Source organism: Corvus cornix, chromosome 7 (assembly GCF_000738735.6).
Source record: "Corvus cornix cornix isolate S_Up_H32 chromosome 7, ASM73873v5, whole genome shotgun sequence".
NCBI lineage: Eukaryota > Metazoa > Chordata > Aves > Passeriformes > Corvidae > Corvus > Corvus cornix.
In genome coordinates, this window is record NC_046337.1 from 21,391,865 (window position 1) to 21,410,823 (window position 18,959).

Genomic DNA, 18,959 nt, shown 5'->3' on the forward strand with positions numbered 1-18,959 from the left:
CTTGGGCTCGTAAATCCTCCCCCTGGAGGTGAGCAGGAAGCTTTCAGAAATTACTATCCCACAACACAAACACTATGGCTGTGAGCCATGAGGCAGACAGCCCTTAGGTTGCAGGCTTTCCATGAGACTTCCAGAGTTACTTTCTTCCAAAACATCTACCTTCTGAGGCTTCTTAACAACAACATATCTTTTTTTAAAATGTGCTACCTAAACACTAATTAAAGTAACCACTTGATGTAGTGAGCATAAAAGTTCTGAGAAATAAAGCAATCTCATCTTCAGCAATGAGGCATCAAAACCCTTGACACCAAAACACCTTCACCCACAGAGGAACATCAGTGAAAATGTCATTCCATAAAACTTGTGAAAAGCAGTTTGAATAAGAAAGTAGCCCTCTTCCCTCCCACTTAAAATAATGCACTAATACAGCTACTGATGGCTAAGAGATGAGAAACAGAACCTAAGTATCAGAAATATACTAATATGCTCTGTACACTAAAACAGCTTTTGAAAACCAAGCTCATTCACCTGCCTCAAGGAAGTGGATTCAGAGTATGTTAATATATTGACAACATCCATGGAACACTGCAAGTCTAAGCAGAACTGTCTTCCCTCAAGCTGCTGCTCTCATCCCAACCAATTTCATCCTTTCATTTTATTAAACAGACGATTAAACTGATGGTGAATTAACTCCCTTTTCTCTGTACCTGTCAATTTCTGTTGCTCTGAATCTCTAAAAGATTTGCATTAATTATTTTTTTTCCACTAAACTGCAAATTCAGAAAATCCTTCCTACATGACTTCCAGTTCTCATTTTTCTAGGCTGAACTCTGCTGGGTTTATCCTAAATTATCCTAGTCTGTCCTCTGTCATTTGATACTCCCAAGACATTAGACTTCACAAATAAAAGCTTTTCATTTTCATTAGAGCATCATATACAACTATTACTCTCTTTAATCTCACAGTTCTCAGCCACAGCTCCTTATTAATCTCCAGGTATTGTGCACGTGTCAGAGGACTTAAACGCAATCTATAGGATGGGACCTACATATTCTTCATGCCCTGCTCATCAGAACACCAAAACATCCCCCCGACACCAACACAGCACATTCGTGTCCACCACATACAGATGGGGGCTTTTGAGCAAGGAGGTGGAAAATTACCATCTCTGTGCCCACAGGGAAAGGAAACACTTTCTACTTCCCACCACCTAGTGCAATAATAAAACATCTCAGGCTATCAAAACGTATTATGAAATTACACCTTGTTAGTTAACAAGAAGCACAGTAAACTCAAGTCAAAAGAAAAAAAAATAGTGTTTTATTAACTACCACACTGTTATAATACACTTTAAACGTACAATAAGGTAGCCTTTAAATTTGAGGTGGTTTTAAGAATAACAAATGAACAGATTTCCAAATGTTTGTAAATAGGTGAACTGCAGTAATTATTGTTGTACATTTTTTGAAAATGGTATAGCACTTACAGACTGGCTATATAACTTCATTTTGTACATTTTCTATAATTGAAAATATAAACAGTAATTAAAAAATAAAAAGAAAATTCAGCATAATAAAAAACATATATGTTTATCAGTTAAATGTACTGGATACATACAATTTTTAAGGGAAGAAGCAAAAAAGGAAAGATGGCTGATATTTAAATGCAGATTGACTAACCAAAAACTAAACAACAAACAAATAAAAACCTCATAACCCCCCTAGTTCACTATGACTATATCCATATGTTTGGGAGTACTGTCAATATGGAAGTGATTTTTCTTTTGTATTTGCATATGTTATATTTTACTGGTAATTTACATGATGGCTTTTAAGGCCCTGGCAGACAGATGTTTTTTTGGAAAAAGGTTTGATAAAAATCACTGCTGAGACGCAATACACCTTATTTTTGGTCCTCCAATGTTCAAAAGAAGGGATATACTTCACTATAACATTTGCCTTACCACCCAAATGCTTCAACCTATACATATTTATTTTTCTTAACATTTTAAGCTTTTTAAACATTGGTTATATTGCCCACCTTGGTTATTGAAAGAATATTAACAAGACATCATTTTGGCAAATTAAATCTTAAACATGGCTTTTCAACAGGATTTAAAAGGTGACTATCCCTAGAGTTCCATGTTAAAATGTAGTTTGCAAAATCTTACAAGAGTAATGCTTAAAATATTGTACATAGTTAACCTAATTAAAATAATTAGCTTCAAAATGACAAGTTGATGAGCTAAGTAAAGCCTACACTATGTAACATTTGCTTGGAAACTTGATTTGTCAGTTATGCATAATAAAAATTCCAGTCATCAAGAAAATTACAAAATTTCTTTTATCATAATGTGATTTCTTTTCACCCATCAACTTCTTTTATCTTACAATAGATAAATACCAACATGTTCTCATTTTTTTTACACTAAACCACACAGGATTGATGCATTTGGTTAGACTACCATTTCCATCGTTAAATTCTTTTTTTTTTTTTTTTTAATATAACTTGGTAAAATTTCATCTCTTCTAGATTCCAAAAGTACCTACAAAACCCATGCAATTTTACCATTTTAATATACTATGGAATATCATACAAAGTAAGGCATTTCAGTGTCATGTATAACCAAGTTACTGTCAATCCAAAAATTTTTGCACATCAATAAAAAGATATCTAAGAACTTAGGAACAATATTCTTCTCACTACTGTATAAAAATAACCACAATTAATAGGTATCTTGTGTAATATTTACTCCATTGTCTCGTTTCCCGAAACTGTGACAAGCTGTAAAGGTATTTCAGTGTTGGTAAGAATATCCTGATTGCTGGTGCCAGATGTATTAACAGTTCCTATTCCTGAAACAGAACCTTGTTGAATATTTGCAAGGATAAGTGTTGTTCCTCCTGCAGTAATCAAAGTATCATCAGATGTTGCTTCTACTGATGCCAGCACTGTACTGCTAGAGTGAATACCTTTTTTATTCTGATGTGTTTTAATGTGTTTGGCAAGGTGGTCACTTCTCATAAAGCGTTTTGAACATTCTGGACAGACAAATTTCTTCTCACCTGTCAAAGAAGAAAAAAAAATATTCAAGAACATTAACAATTAAATTAAACTTACTGCTTTTTAGAATCAGAATTCTAACAAAAACTATACTGAGGAAGAAACTGATCCAACATGATAAACTTGTGTATTACATTTCTTGACACCCATACAAATCCTTTATACAAGAACTAATTTAATTTTCTGTGTCACCAAGTTTGGGGAGATCTTTCAGGCATGCTAGAGAACATAGCCATCTCATATCCTCAGGCTGCTAAGTTTCACTGCAATTATTACCGATAAATAACTTCTAGGAGGAGAACAAAACCCACCAAATGATGGACAGGGAAGACTATGACCTAGAGCAGAATCCCACTTAAAACCGACACACAAGCGCATTGGGTAGTTCAGGTTTGAAAGGACCTCTGAAAGTCTGTTCTGATCTCTTCCTAAGCAGCCACCTATGAGATCAGATCTGATTGCTGAGGAATTGACCCAGTTTTCTTGAAAACTTTTAAGGATGGAGACTGCAGGAACTCTATGGGCATCCTCTTCCAGCACCTGGCTATTCCCACAACTACAGTTTTTATTTATAGCTGTTCTAAACCTTTCTTATTTCAACATACACCTGTTGTCTCTCATCTGTCAATGAATGCACCATCAGGGAAAGTAACTTTGCCTTCTTAAGGGTGGCCTTGGCAATTAACTAGAAAATTACTACTAAGCTGCCCCCGCCATTACTGTTCTCTTTGTGCATCTGAATCCTACAGCCTTTCCTCATAAGGCAAGTGTTCCAGCCTCCTGATCATCTTGGTCACTCATTACTGAACTCAACCCTGTCATCAATGTCTTTCTTATATTGGATGCTGAAAACTAGATGCCATGTTCTAGATGCAGTCTAACCAGAAGAGGGAGATAATCACTTCCCTGGGACTAGGGTATTTGCTTCTCTTGATACAGCTCTGGGCATCATTGCTGCTGGCTCTTGATCATGTTCCACTTGTCTATCAAGACTCCCAGCTACTTTTCAGTAGAGCTGTTCCCAACCTCTCCACACTTAGCCTGCATTACTCTAAGTGTTAATTCCATCCCAGGTGCAGTATTTTGTGACTATTCTTGCTGAATTCCCTAGGATTCCTGTTAACCCATTCCTTCAGCCTCAGTCCCCCTGAACAGCAGCCTTGCCATCAAGTGCATCAACTGGTCACCCCAGTCTGGGGTCATCCACAAACCTAAGAAGAGTAAACTCTGTTGACTCCTCCAGGCCAGTGATAAATATTTTAAAAGAGGTCAAAGGATAGATCCCTGCAGTTCTCTACTTTTTACTGGTAGGCAAGCACACTAGGAGCCATTAACCACACCCTCTGAACTGGATCATTCAACTCGCCTTTTTCTAGAAACCATCAGTCTGTCCATCCAGACAAACTGTAACATCCCAGCTTGGCTTCAAGTATCCAAAATGTCTACACAAAAGCACACCATTAACAACAACATGGAATATTTGTCACAGACATCCAGAGACATTCTTCTAGGCAATGTAAATGCTGATAGGCACAAAAATTATTTATCTATGGGTTTTTCAAATACTATGATTTTAAAAGGTAAACATCCTGTAGAATGCAAATATGGATTTAGTTTGTAGGAAAACAGGTAAAACAGACAATACATTTTAAATTAGCTGCTCCTTGAAAAGGTGGAATATCTACATTAATTTATTTTCTTCGTATTAGACAGAAGGAGAAATGTGAAACTGAAGTTCCTAATGGGTGGTCTAACCATGAAACTAAAAGATGTAGAATGATGCACCATCACAAGCTCTTCTTTGATCTTAGCAATTATATCTAATCTCCAGGCCACCTAGTCCTCTATTTTTCTCTAATTGAAGTTTTAAGATAAAAAAAGAGTTATAATCTGGTTCCAAAAAATGAACTGCATTGCTGAGCCTGAATCAAAGTATTCTGATTAAGCTACATTAAACACTAGCGTAAATGTCAGTTCTGAATCGAGAGGTGGCCGTTTTATCTCCTCAGTCAGACCTGCCAAAGATTCCAAAGTGAGTGAATATCAGTAAGTATTAGCTGATTTTAGAGAAATCACACTGCATTAAAATCAATTCAACTCAAAGAGCTGTTCTCCTCTTACAAGTTATTTATCCAAGCCCTGTCCACAGCACTGCTTTAGTTAAATACAGCAGAATCAAAGACTGGAAACCTGTGTGCGTTCTTCGGTGTCGCTGGAGCTCATCGCTGCGAGTGAACCTTTTGCCACAGAACATCCAGTTACAAACAAATGGACGCTCTCCAGAATGCCAGCGGAGATGAGCTCTCAAATGTGAAGTTTTCCCATATACTTTGCCACATCCTGGTATGTGACAAATGTGTTGCTTCTTTTTTCCCAAGTTGGAGCCTCTGTTTAAGAAAAAAAAAAAAAAAAAAAAAGAGAGAGAGAGGGAAGTTATTCATTCTAATATAGTCCTCCTAAATACTGGTCATACATATACAGGGGGCTACATGTACCAGAAGGGATCTGCAAACCAACCCACGTAGCTTCATGTTTTTGTTTCAAATACAACTGGATTCCAGTACATTCCATAAGAAGCTGAAAATAAATTCTATAATGCTATCCCAATGCCACAACAAACTATAAATTCATCTGTGTGTGAAATATATGTGACAGAAGCATAATCTTTAAGAAGCATACATGTATATGAAGTTGGAAATACAGTTATTACAGCAGTTTGTACCACTTTGATGCTGAAGTGTCCATATTTTACGTTTCTCCAAGTTTCAGGTTTTACCGTATCAAAGATAGTTTTGGCCAAGAAAAACACAAATTACTGCAACTGCCAAAACGGACACTGGAGATTTTGGCAACTGGGTAGAGAACAGATGGGACTTTTGGCATCTTGGGGAAACCCGAGAATCAGTTTGGGGTTTGAAGACAAGCATACTGACCTGAATGCTTTCACTAAAAGAGGTGGAAGCTGATCTTGCTGACATTTAAATTAATTCCTTGGTTTTTTTAGTTTAAAAAAAAAAATCCACAATGAACACAGAATTCACAGATCATATAATCCGGACTAAGCTTGATGCTTATTCTAAGATGCTGTCTCACTGAAATGGCAGGTGATTGATTCAGGGGAAGCACCTGATACAACAGCCTAATTTTTTTTTTTTTTAAATCAAATCACAAGAGATAGATAAGAGAACACCCAGAGAAAGATTAGTCTGGCCAGTGCAGGGCATCATGACTGATTTTAGCCAATTTAAGTGTTTGCTACTGAAAGGGGCACTTGAGGGAATAGATCTGGCTGACAACACAGCCACATGAACGGTAAATGCTGGTGCAAGGGAGGAGATTGGAAAATGCAGCCAGGCATAGGCCACCTTATTCATCAGCAACGTTAACTTAGAACACTTAAGTGGATTCTGAAATCACAGTCTTGGGCGCTCCATCCTCCATGACTGATTATACAATTTTCAGTTGCCTCCCTAGGGCAATTTTTTTCTTTAAACTGGGTGCTTTAGCTTCTGGTTTACATCTAATGAAGGTTCAGGGTAAAGTGCATACACGCTTCATGGAGCTAGCAACTGCAGCAAGCATTTCTGAACATGCACAGAAATGAACTCACTCTAAAACCTCACAGGATCTAAAGGGAATTCCAGCCTAATCACATATGTACCTAAAGCATTACAGACAGTCCAGGAAAGTAAGGAGATAAAATCCCACTAAGCCATAGAAAATGTTTCTAAGAACTCTCAATATAGAGCAATCTTTATAGTGCTTCATTAGTCATTTTGTCTCAGAAGAAAAAAACATCACTTTTACCTACTAATTATTTGTCATGACAAATACAAGTTTTGATTTTAGAACAAATTCAATGGCAGCAGAAGCAGAGTCCAAAAGGCTTTTGATCCTGCTTTTGTAGCAGGATAATCATATGAGGACTTCATCCTCACACCTTCTCCAAATATAGTGTCTTCCCTTCCACAGAAATCTGTACAAATATTTTGTAACTTGGCATGATAGAGTACACAAATTGGATGAAATCACATCAAAATTTCCCTAGAATGATTTTAAGATTCCCAAGTCAATAATTTGAAATTGCTTCATTGCACCTTTCATCTAGACTGAAGGAAACCAAGGCTGAACCCATGGTCATTACCGTGCATAGGTGGTATAGCATACGTAATCCTAAGCACCTCACCTAAGTGGTGACAGAATTCCTTAGCAGACTACATAGTTCAAAGTGAGGGGGAAATTAGGGATCCACAGAATGAAACCCACAAGACTACTGTGAATTAGCAACTAAGTGTATTTTTTCTACACAACTTCATATGGGCATCTGCATGTTTGCTTCATGTGTACTCTAAACTGACAGGATATAAGCCAAATTCCATCTGGACACTTTGCAGCTGTAACAGTCTGGCACTATGCCCTAACACATCATGCTAAGAGGCCTTTCTTGCTGCACTGGCCAATAGCCATCATCACTGAATAAATGAGTATGACTCCAGCCTACTCCTTGAGCGGAGTCTTAAAAACAATTAATGTTAAAGTACTTCAGTGGAAATTACATTTCTCAATAGCCAGGCAGACTGCAACTGTTTCAGCAGGAAACACCTTCATCCACCGAGAAACTGGACTTTATATTCCACAGTATTTCCAGGAACAACATTAAGTATTTCAAGGATGAAACACCCACAAATTATTTTAAAAATGTGGTTTTTAGAGTTACATACCTGACGTGGTGCTCAGAAGCACAGTTCCTCTATAGATCAGACAGTAGTAGTTATATCTCAATGTAATTGCAGATGTAATTGTTAGGAGGGTGAAATCTCTAGATGTAACTGAGAAGAGACTAAACTTTCTACTTAACTTCACCCTAACTAGAAGCTTAATACATTCTGTTTGGAACCAGAGTCATCCTTTGAGGCATGTGGCTCTCCCTCTCTCCACTTGCTTACTCCCCATGTACTACATAAGCTTGGGGCTAAAAGGTGTTAATTTGCAAATCTAATACATCATCCTCCTTTCCTACTTTTCCTCCCACCAAGTAAGGCAAAGATAATGGTGGCTTCCCACTTCATAAAACTGGTACAAATCTGAAGACTGCAACGTAGTTCAATTCCAAAAGCCAACAGCAAAACCCAGAAAGAATTTTTCAACTCGCCCCTGAATCCAGAAAACAGCAAATGCAAGAAATACCAAAACCAAGGCTATGCAATAGATTAAATTATCATGAAGTCTGCATATGTGAAGCTATTTTCCTTTTCCTACTCCATTCAGAGCATAGGAGCAACAGTATTAATTGAGTGAAACACTATTCAGTTTTTTCCCATTGATTTAAAGTGCTTGTTTTACTAGTTACATATTATTTATGAACTGTGTTATTTGAATATGAACAGAATTATTTATTTCTCCAGGGTGTTTTTTCCTCATTGTGGGTACTGACAACACTCACTCAGAGTGTCTAAGGAATTCACAAACATATTGGCTTTATCATCTTAATGTTTCAGTATGGTGAACCTGAACTAGTACAATCACTTTGTACATCCAACTACGGGGTAGAAAGAGATTAAGGCCAAAATTGTCAAACACCCACCAGAGCTTGAGGTGTCAAGTTCAATGTAGTAGAAGCATGTATTTTTCGAGTACTGTAGATGTTCGCAGTCTGCTCAATCAGCCCCACAGGAATTAACTCAGTACTTCTGCAGTGGAAAAGGTGGGCTATATAGATAAATACCTCCAAGACTTCAGAGCCCTGTTGCTGCACTCCTGTATCTCATTCCCTAAACACCTCCCAATTTCTGCAATAAGTGAAGCAAGTGACAATCATTACACAGCCCTGATTCACTCCTGTGTATCAGCCATCCCATCCACCGAATGGCACTGACAACATATGAAAAAACACTATGCAGTCAAGTAAGACTTGAAACCAACTGATAATGTATATGGCACAGGGGATAAAATTAAAGTTGCCCAGGATATCTTAAATCATTTGCTCAATTTTCAATTTTGTAACTTTAACATCATTTTAAGAATTATGAATGCTATCTGAAACTCTGCAAATCATCAGCAGAGCTGAAAGACAAATCAAAACTTAGAATTCCAGCAGTAGGGATAAACAGGTAACTCTAGCAGCTATGGAACATGATCAATGCTCAAATATTCCTCCAAGTGGGCTTATTCCTTTCTCCTAAACTCTTAAAGGAATTCTACATTCTGGTGGGAAAGTTGCTCTAGCAACTGTAAGCACTTTCACTCTTTTCTGTTTCCCCACCATTGTCTCCTTCATTATCCTGTTTCTCTTCCAGTTCTAATTCTTCTCACATCCTGACTTCTTGTCCTACTTTTCCTAGTTACTTTGTATGTTTGATGTGTCCAGGCCTTCCTTTACAGTGGATTTCAGTGGATCTAAACTCTGTCCTAGCTCTTATCTCAACTCTTTCCCAAAATCGCATATCTGAGTTTTCAGTCTACAAGCCTACACCCTTCTCCAGACTTCCCAAACCATTTCTCAAAAAGATTCTCTCTTGGGCTGAAACTTTAAACATTTTGTAGAAACTGGAAAGAAGAGGATTTTACAGCAAAGATTTCTAAATTAAGGCCACTGTAGTTTGGAACAGAGCATGAGGAAGGAAGACCAAACACGTGGAGTCTCTGTTTCCTAAGATTACAGGCAGTGCAAATCACATTTTCAGAGTTTTCTCCTGAAATGAAACAAATCTCAACCCAGGGTGTACTTAGGGCAGATTTTCATGGCAGAATCAGAGTTCAGCAAGAACTTAGCAATGTCTGTGCTATGTTGCAGTGAACTACACATACAAATTTAACAAGAGGAATCCAATAGATGATGATGATGATGTATAACCCGCAAATATTATCACTAGCTTTGCTGGTGGTGTAAATGTATCAGAGTCTTTTTGTCTTAAACATTTAATACTTACTTGGCATGGCTGCCTAAGATATTACCTCCCTGTGCTTGCAAGGAAGGTATCTAGAATATACAGCAAGAACTGACAAGAGACTTGACAAGAGATGTAACTCAGCCAGTGCTATTAGAACTCTTAGTACCACTGGAGACTGACAGGTTCTTTACAGTCATTTTACAAATTTACACTATAGTTCCCAAATAAATAAAGATTTCCATTTTAGTGAAGAAAGTATTATCAAAATGGACAAATTTTAGTGCATTGGAAAGCAGCCCCTGCACAATTCTATCAAGCACAAACACAACTAAATATTTTCATTTGTAAAAGGCAGCTTATTATCCCCCCTTCCCCTTCTATATCCATAATCAAGACATTTAAAATTAAGTGTTTTGAAGTAGAATAAAATCTTTATTATAAAAAGATGAGTAATATTTTAATGAGATGCACAATAATAAAGCATAGGTTCCAATGCAAGACTCAAGTTTAATGAATTGGAACTTAGTACCTCTTTGTTAGTCAAATCTCACCAACTTTGACTGAAAACAGTTCAAAACTTGTTATTTAGAGTTATTATACAAACCTTGTTTTTCCTAGGAAACCAGTGAATAAGAAAACTAGGAAAACTGTATTTTTGTAACACTCTAAAACAATTAAATTATGGAAAAAATGCTCAATCACTGAGGAAATGCAGGAACACAGGATTTAATCAAGTTCTTGACATATGATAGGAAGCCAATCACAGATGTGCATATTCCAAACTATCTCATTTTCATATTTTTAAAAGCAATGTTTTATCCCCCTCACTTCATATTCCAAACTATTTAATTTTCATATTTTTAAGGGCAATGTTTTATCCCACTCACTTGTACTAGGTGACATCTAACTCCAGCAATGGAGTAACTCAGAAAGGATGGAATAATCTGCTTTTTCACCTGCAAATCCAAAAATGAAAGTGGTAGTCCTTTATTGCATAAACTCTTCTGCATAAGCTTCTACTTTCCTCTCACTGCAGGCAACAGAAGCTCCTTTTTTTCTCGCTCATTATTTGTTTTTCATCATTATATGCATGATATGACATTGAATTTTACATACCTTCCACCACCTTCTTTGCAGTTGGGACATGTACACGCTACTCGTCGCAGTCTTTTTCCCTCCTGATGTGGTTGGTCCCCTTCATCATCTACAACCTGTACTCTCAAATGTGTTAGATCATTAGTATTCAGCGTAGAATCACCACTGAGCTGCCACTCTTCTGGATCAGGATCCTCTTCTTTAATCCTAATATCTGAGAAAAAGAACAAACACAGATCCGTAAGTAGCCCATTCAATAGACAGAAGGAAACCAAAATGATCAAATCTTTTTACTCTTAAGAGCACTTTGTCAGTCAAAAGTCAACATCCTTAACCGCATACTGACATTGCTTCTGTGCCCTTGTAACCTGTAATGTATTTTAAAAGTTTATCTTACTATACATTTCAAAGTTGAAGATAAGCTATAACAAAATATTATAGTTTAAGTTTGAACTGTTCTTGGTGAGGAATGCTGTCACCAGGAGAATATTGTTTGCTTGAAACTTGGGAAAAACTAAGGAAAAAGGTTGGACAGAGGTTGAAGAAAATGTAAACATATGTTTCAAATGATCCTGAGTAGCCATTCTGTTCCCACAGCATTTCTGAATTAGTGTCACATGCAGTAAAAACAGCTTTCCTCAATGGTCTTCAGAAGTTTTCAGTATGCACAGAGATATATAAAGTAATGTGAGAAATCAATCTAATAGAAGGTTTTCACCTGAGAAAGACCGAGATACCTAAGGAAAACAATTAAATTAATGTTTTTGTTCAATTTTTCCCTTTTCACCTGAAATTTATGTCTTTTGCACATTACACAGAAAAGAAAACATTTAGGGAAGAGTGTTATTCAGCATTAGACAGAGATAAGCAACACATGAGCCACTTCAACATTTTGATATACCAGCAGTCAAAATAGGTCTTAGCAGTTTCCTGAATGCAAAAAGGCCTCCTACTTACTCCTTATAGGATGGACATTTGTAAGTATGTGCACCCTCTCCATACAGAGCATTTATTCAATCTAATCGAAGAATTAATTACAGCATCACAACAACAACTGTTTTAACAAATTTACACTTTAATAGGAACATTTCCTCCTCAAACACTATTCTGTATTCCCAATGGGTTTAAAGTCTGGATTGCAAAAAAAAAAAAAAAAAAACAAAAAAAAAACCCAAAAAACCCCAACAGTTTGTACTATCATTTTAGAAAGGTGAACCCCAGTGCTTTCTTTGGTTCAGCATAGTTTACTTTGCATTTTTTCTGTGAAAATGATTACCCACTAGCACAAACTAATAAGCAAACAACAGTAATTGGGGGGGGGGGAAGTGTTATTTATTTATTTTATTTTGTTGAAGCTTCGAACTAACATCTGTGTGTCTTTCTGGATATATTCAAGAGATTGCTTTTTCGGCAAAACAAAGTCAATTATCACGTAGACTTTTATCCTTAAACACTGAAACCTTAATTGAGCATTGTGCCCACTCTAAGCTCTTTCTGGGAGTCAGTGCATCAGCCATCATCTTTATAATAAAGACAAAGCTTCACAGATTGCATGATAAAACATCAGAAAAATGGTGCTGGGTCATATGATAAACAGCATCTTGTCCCAGTAGAGATCAGGAAAGAAACCAATGAAAAAATATGTAAAGAGTAACAGTTACCTGGTTCTACCTTCAAAATCATCTCCAGCATTCATCTGTTTAGAGACAAAGGATATTGCTACACAAAAATTTGCTTGATGCTAATAAAGTCTCAGCCCAGTCATCCCCAACACCACAGCTTGCCTTTCTTTTGCACACATATTACCATATGCAGGACTGTCCTGTACCCTACATCACTGATGTAACTACAGTTTAAGTAATTCTCTAGGACACCACTGCCTTGGGAAGAGAATTCCAGGTCAAAACCAGGGAAGTCTAGAATGATTATCTGGTTTGGCTGCAAAAGCCAATGCTAGAAATTAAGTTTGTGTGAATATGACGCTCTGAGCTGTGGGAATCCAAGAGCAAGCACACTCACTTCTGGTGATTTTTTACACGCGTAGTGCTACCGTGGTAAGCTTGCCCAAAGTCACCAGCGCACTCAGCTTCACTGTTACCCTAACAAGTTCACAATTTCAGACAGCACCATAATAAATATCTTTCATGTGAAGTCCTAGAAAACCTGTGGAGATTTCTGGTCTTCTGCATAAGCCACCAAACTACCTTTCCTACCAAATTAAGCCATTTTCTGAGACTCACCTAAAAAATAATTATTATTCTAATTTATTATCTGTATGTTATATATAAAATTAATTTTATGCAAGCAAGCATTAAACCACTATAAAACATAAAGTTTATAGAATTATCTTTCAAATAAGTATACTAATACATTCACTTAGAGCAACTTAAGAAAAAAGCAAAAGCTTGATTCACTCTTGCACAAAAGGGTACGTAATAGGAATTTAAATATAGCAAGGCAGCAAGGCTGCCAGCACAGGCCAATGCAAGTCTCCAAGCAGTTCTTTAGGACTGCATATGTTACACACGATACTCAAAATTCTTTTACCAATCAAATGTAGCACAAATGTACACTGTATAAACTCTGGTTTTATTTAAAATAAGGATTAAAGGATTGTTAACAACATAACACAGTGTTTTAAGAAGATCATTTCTGCATGATCTCACTAACACTGGACACTGGTACATAGTGTGCCTACAAACTCAGTAGCTGAATCCAGTTAAGACTTCATCTATATACTTCAAAAGACGTATGTTCTAGCAAAGGTGAATGGAACAAATTAGTGTATGGATCTGTGCTGCCAAGACCCAACTCCACTACTGAAGTCAAACATTCCATGGAACATATGACTTCTCATATTATACTGACCACCAAAAGTCACACTCTAATAACAGAGATATACCTAAGAGTAGAAGCATGTCCAAAAAGTCTATTACTACCTGCCAGTATCCATGACTTTCTACCTTCTATGCAATGTTTGTTCCACTTTACAAACTTTTGTCATGAGTTCCTTCCACTTTTTCATTAGTATCTTGCTATTTCCAGTTTCTCCCAATCACCACCAGCAGTACAGAGATTTATAACAGTTTTATAATGATAGAGGCATAACTGAGAAACCTATTTGGACAAAAAAAAAAAAAGAGGGACAGACAAAACATTCCTAACAGTTGAGGATACTGGAGAATACAACAATTGATATAGATATACAATAGTTTATAGCATTATTTTTAAAAATGCAAAACTGAAATGAACACAAAGTAGTATGGTGCTTTTAATTTTGTGCTGTGTTTCCTGGTTATCTTGGTAAGGCAGAAAGTGTAGGTATTGCTTTAGTTATTCATCAGAAGGACTATCTTCTACTCCAGGCATACAGAAAAGTACCACATAAACTGGAAATTTACAGACAGGACTTCGTAATACTTATTTATGTAGGCTATACTTTAAACAAAACACAATTAAAAGAAATATAAACAGATAAAGTGTTTATCTAGCCTCTCCAGGATGCAGTATAGCAGAGAGTGGATTGCATCAAAACCCACAGTGAATGTGATTGCCTTAAATGAGGTCCTTAGAACCAATCTGTTGCTCTCCAAGTAGGTTTCACATTATTGCAAGAGATAAGGCTAAAATTCCACCAGTATTTTTTGGAGGGAGGAGAAGTGCCACTCGTGAAGATGTTGAAAGGGCACACCATGGAGAACAGCTGCAGATTAAGTCTTCTCCAATGCAATGGAATTTGAGAATATGAAAATTCATGTTGATACCAGAGACTATGTTTCTCCTCTGGTGTTCTTCTAGATGTGCTCTGCTCTAACTCAGCCTCAACTGAGAGACTTTACACATATCCTGCAAAAAAAAGGGGCCTAAAAGAATTTATATAATCCCTAAAGTCATGACAAGCTGATGCAAACACTAGCAAATTAGAGACAACTTTTGTCCTCTACCAATTAAACATAGGCTAAATGAAGGTTACATTTTCTCCACTACTCTTTTATTTCCATGCTTTCAAATTTCTATATGCCCTTCCTTTAAAGTACAAAACTTAGTTCTAGGTAAGTATAAAGGTGAATTTTAGACAAAGATACTGTTTCAAACTGCAAACAGATTCTGAAAAATATATATTGTGTTAAAGTTCTGCTTCCTGTCTAGTGCGCTAGATTTGGTTTAGGTCTGGCTTTTCCAAGATGGAAATTGGGATCTTGGTGTACAATTGTGTTCCAAAAGTAGTATTTCATAGTCATAGAAAGCCCAGAGCTGGCTACAATATGGAATAAGATTGAGTGTATTTGGCAAATAAAACCAATAACTAAGAGATCTGTTTAAAGTGCTTCAGAGAAGAGTAACTAAATTTACAGGATTAAACAATGCAGATGTAAATGCAGTTTAAACTATTCTTGAGTACATGTGAACTATGATCTAGTGTGGAGAAAAATACTGTTGCTATACCCAGGCCATTTACCAACTTCATCAGGTATCAGACGAATGCCTCAATTAAGCTTCACATTATGTCTTGGTCTGTTTCAACCAGGACTTAGGAACACATTATTTTCTTTATCTATCAAAAAAGTTATTAGTTTGCATAAGAGCCACAGAAACAGGGATAAACAGAGAAGGGAAGAGCATGCAGATTTTTTTTTATATATCTGCCTTTGCAGAATGTCACAAAGACACACTCAGTATTACATTGTAACACTCTGCAAACTGTGAGCTTCTAGTTTAGCTGCTTTTCCTAGATGCTGAAAGCCACCCTGCCTTTTAGCTCAGCCAAGCTTTACAAGCTCCTGATCTGAGATGCAGAAATATGGTCTTTGAACTGAAAACAGATTTGCAGCAGCCGGGCATATACCTTCACACCTATTTCCTCACAGAATCACAATCTGTCTGCCATTTCAATTGTTTCTAATAGTTTACTTTTCCAAATAGATGCTTCCCTTCCTACCTTTCCCAAGAAAACAGATATTAATTCCCACTTCCTTTCCATCTTGTCTAGTTAATTTTGTTTTCTGTTTTCTCTGCAGTTCAACCCACATTCCCTTGGAATCTTGACTCATCTTGCCTTAACCTCTAGATGTGAGGAAGCTTTAATAAAGACATTTAAATTTCTTAAGACACTGTTCTTGTTCTTGTCCATCTAAACTAAACTATTGAAATTAAACTCTCTCTACCAGTTGACCAGCTGTGCAAGTCTTTCAGATAGGAAACTCAACAGAATTAATGGTTTTTACTCTGACTTGCCCCCAAATCTTAAGTGTGAATTTACGCATTTTTATTACACAATAAATTACAAGGTAACATAAGGTACACTTCGAAATGTCATCTTGAAATACTGATGAACTCAGAAGGAAGACTGTCATCTAGATTCAATAGTTCTAAATCAGATTTTAAGTTTCTGAGGAAAAACAGCTCTTGTGTACAAGTCTAAGAGCAGGACCTTACAGTACTCAAGCAGTACCAGCAGAATGATTAAAAACACAGCAACAGACCTTTTCCTCGCAAGAAATACCACATACTGTATCTCCAAGTGATCCTATTCATTATTCTAAAGCAAATATTTAAATATTTGAATCATGAAAGTACTTTAGCCAGTGCTACCACAAGGAGCACATTATGCATCAAGGAACAGTTACTCACCCTACAGTAACTGCACTCCCTTGAGATGTGCTGTCTACAGATTCAAAATTTTGGATTCCTATAGACAGTAATGCCTGCTGCAGCATGCACTTACTTTTTCTGTTCTTCTCACAGTTGAAAATCTAAGAGGGTTTAACTAAATAGGGGGAAGAAGAGTTGCTCATGCTTAGCACTGAAGAAGCCAGAAACTCCAGAAATATGTAAGGAAAGCAAGAGGACACAGAGAATTCTCTGACCAGCAGGGCTAAGTATTTCTACATAGAAGAATATCAGACTGCTACTAGGGTCAAACAACAACTGTCAGCAGTAATTAGGGAAGACAGAACTGTTCCGTAAGGGTTTCTGTCCTGTATTTAGGTAAAAGCCAAATAATTGCCCTGCTACTACATGACAATGAAAAGCTTCCCACTGACAGTAAGTCAGAAAGATATAAAAACTGCTACCAAAGCAAACACTTAATAAATCAACAGATTAGGATAGTTTTCATTTGACACTTTTTAAGAGAAGGCTGAAGAGCCCTCTGCAGTTTTAATGCTGCGAGCCTTTGACCATGTGAATGCTCCAGTGGGTTAGAAAAAAGCTAGTACTGTGATAATACTGAAAAAGAGTAAACAAAGACTCAAAGAAGTAGGGACAGAATTAGTGCACTCAAAATGCGATTATGTGAACAATTAGATTAAAAACTAATTTTCTTATTTAAATCAACAATGCCACCGTTGTCGGTGTAATATACTTGAGAGTTCTGCACAGCAAGTGTCTTACTAGGGTACAGAAGAACATTTCGATTAAATGAAGTACAAAACATACTTGGAATACATGAATTACATACTGGCATGAATTTTAGATGCAGATTGAGAACTATCATTTCTGTATGATAAATTATGACAACATCATTGACAATGCGTATTTTTATCTCCTTTTGCTCTTGAAAATTACTACCTTTTGAAAAAAAACTGTGCCTTTTACAAGCAGTAAAAGACAACCCACCTACAACCCAGCCTGATCTTCAAGAGGGCAATCACAACTAAGGTCCTGGTGAGTATTCCTGGCATTATAAAAAGGCTGTCGTTGTCCTTGGTAGAAACTTCAGATACTTTCTATGAGCCAGATGCACTGACAAGTTTGGTTTTGATCTCACAGATCAGATACAAAGTATATGATCCTGCCAGGAGGTTCAAAAGGCAAGAAAACTGCACAGAGCCTGAAACAATGGCCGTAAAGTGCTGAGACGGCAAAAAGACAGAAGACAAGTTTCCAGACTTCTTTTTAAGTTAGAGCAGTACTGGAAATAAAACTCCTTCCCTCTTTCACACCATGGATACTTGCCATACATCCCCAGAGGTGTATGAGAGTTTTCGTTTTGTGTCAGGAGTAGCTTGTAAAAAGGGTATTTGAAAAATGAAAAAGGAATGCGTACCTGAAACTGGGTAATACATTCTTTTGTGAACATCCTGAGGATGTCTGAGACTAAGGTAACTCAGGCTCACCTCCTGAACTCTGAGAATCTAAGCTGCATCCCCAGACACTCAGCATACACAACACACATGCAACAAACTTCCACCTCACCACCACCACCTGTAAGAAAAATCATTAATGAGCTGTTTTGGAGCAAAGAGCAAAAAAGCACATGAAGTACTAATGCAAAGAAAGAATGTGACAATTCAGTATTTTCAAGAATTTGAAGAAAAAATGTAATTCTATTCCACAACAGTAGATATTGCACTAAAAAATTAACCAGACTAACTGAAGTTCTGCAAACTTTAAGTAAGATAATTTACTATGTGCTGTTATAAGCATGACTGTGAAACACGTACAAGCATGATCATCTAATTCTTCCACAATTTATTAATTTCCTTTGAAAATGATGCTAAAATAAGGAATGTAATTTAAGCATGCTGACAGCAAACTATTTACACAAGATTGGTACATAAATAGCTCTAATTCCTGCACTAACTTAAATTCATCAGTTTCCAATTTAATTTTCATATTAAAAAAACAGTGGGGAGAATTGTTTTTACTGTTTTAATTTTATAACATGCAAACTAAATGCCTCAAATGAAAATTGGATAGCCGTAGACAGATGTTGTCAGATGAAAATATTTACTTAACATCATTGCTTCAGTTTACTTCATGCTTTTCATAAGACTTCCTTATTTTTTAAATCAGATTCTATTTCATAATGATACCACGGCCTTGTCTCAAAGTCTTGGTATAAAGAATGCCTTAGACGGAAAAACTGCATAATTGAAACTAAAATTAATGAGGTTGAAAACTGAAACT

The 18,959-nt window shown here is 36.6% G+C and overlaps 1 protein-coding gene across 1 annotated transcript in view; it reads right to left on the minus strand.

Moving 5' to 3' along the window:
* Nucleotides 1-1,297: 1,297 nt before the first annotated feature.
* The window catches only part of SP3 (Sp3 transcription factor), a 34,347-nt gene continuing 16,685 nt past the window's right edge, over nt 1,298-18,959 (minus strand). Inside the window, exons 5-7 of the mRNA XM_039555085.1 lie at nt 11,070-11,262; nt 5,254-5,450; nt 1,298-3,065 (exon numbers count right to left, since the gene is read on the minus strand). Coding sequence (XP_039411019.1) covers nt 2,749-3,065; nt 5,254-5,450; nt 11,070-11,262 — 707 coding nt within the window. The 3' untranslated portion in view covers nt 1,298-2,748. The remainder of the gene's footprint in view (nt 3,066-5,253; nt 5,451-11,069; nt 11,263-18,959) is intronic.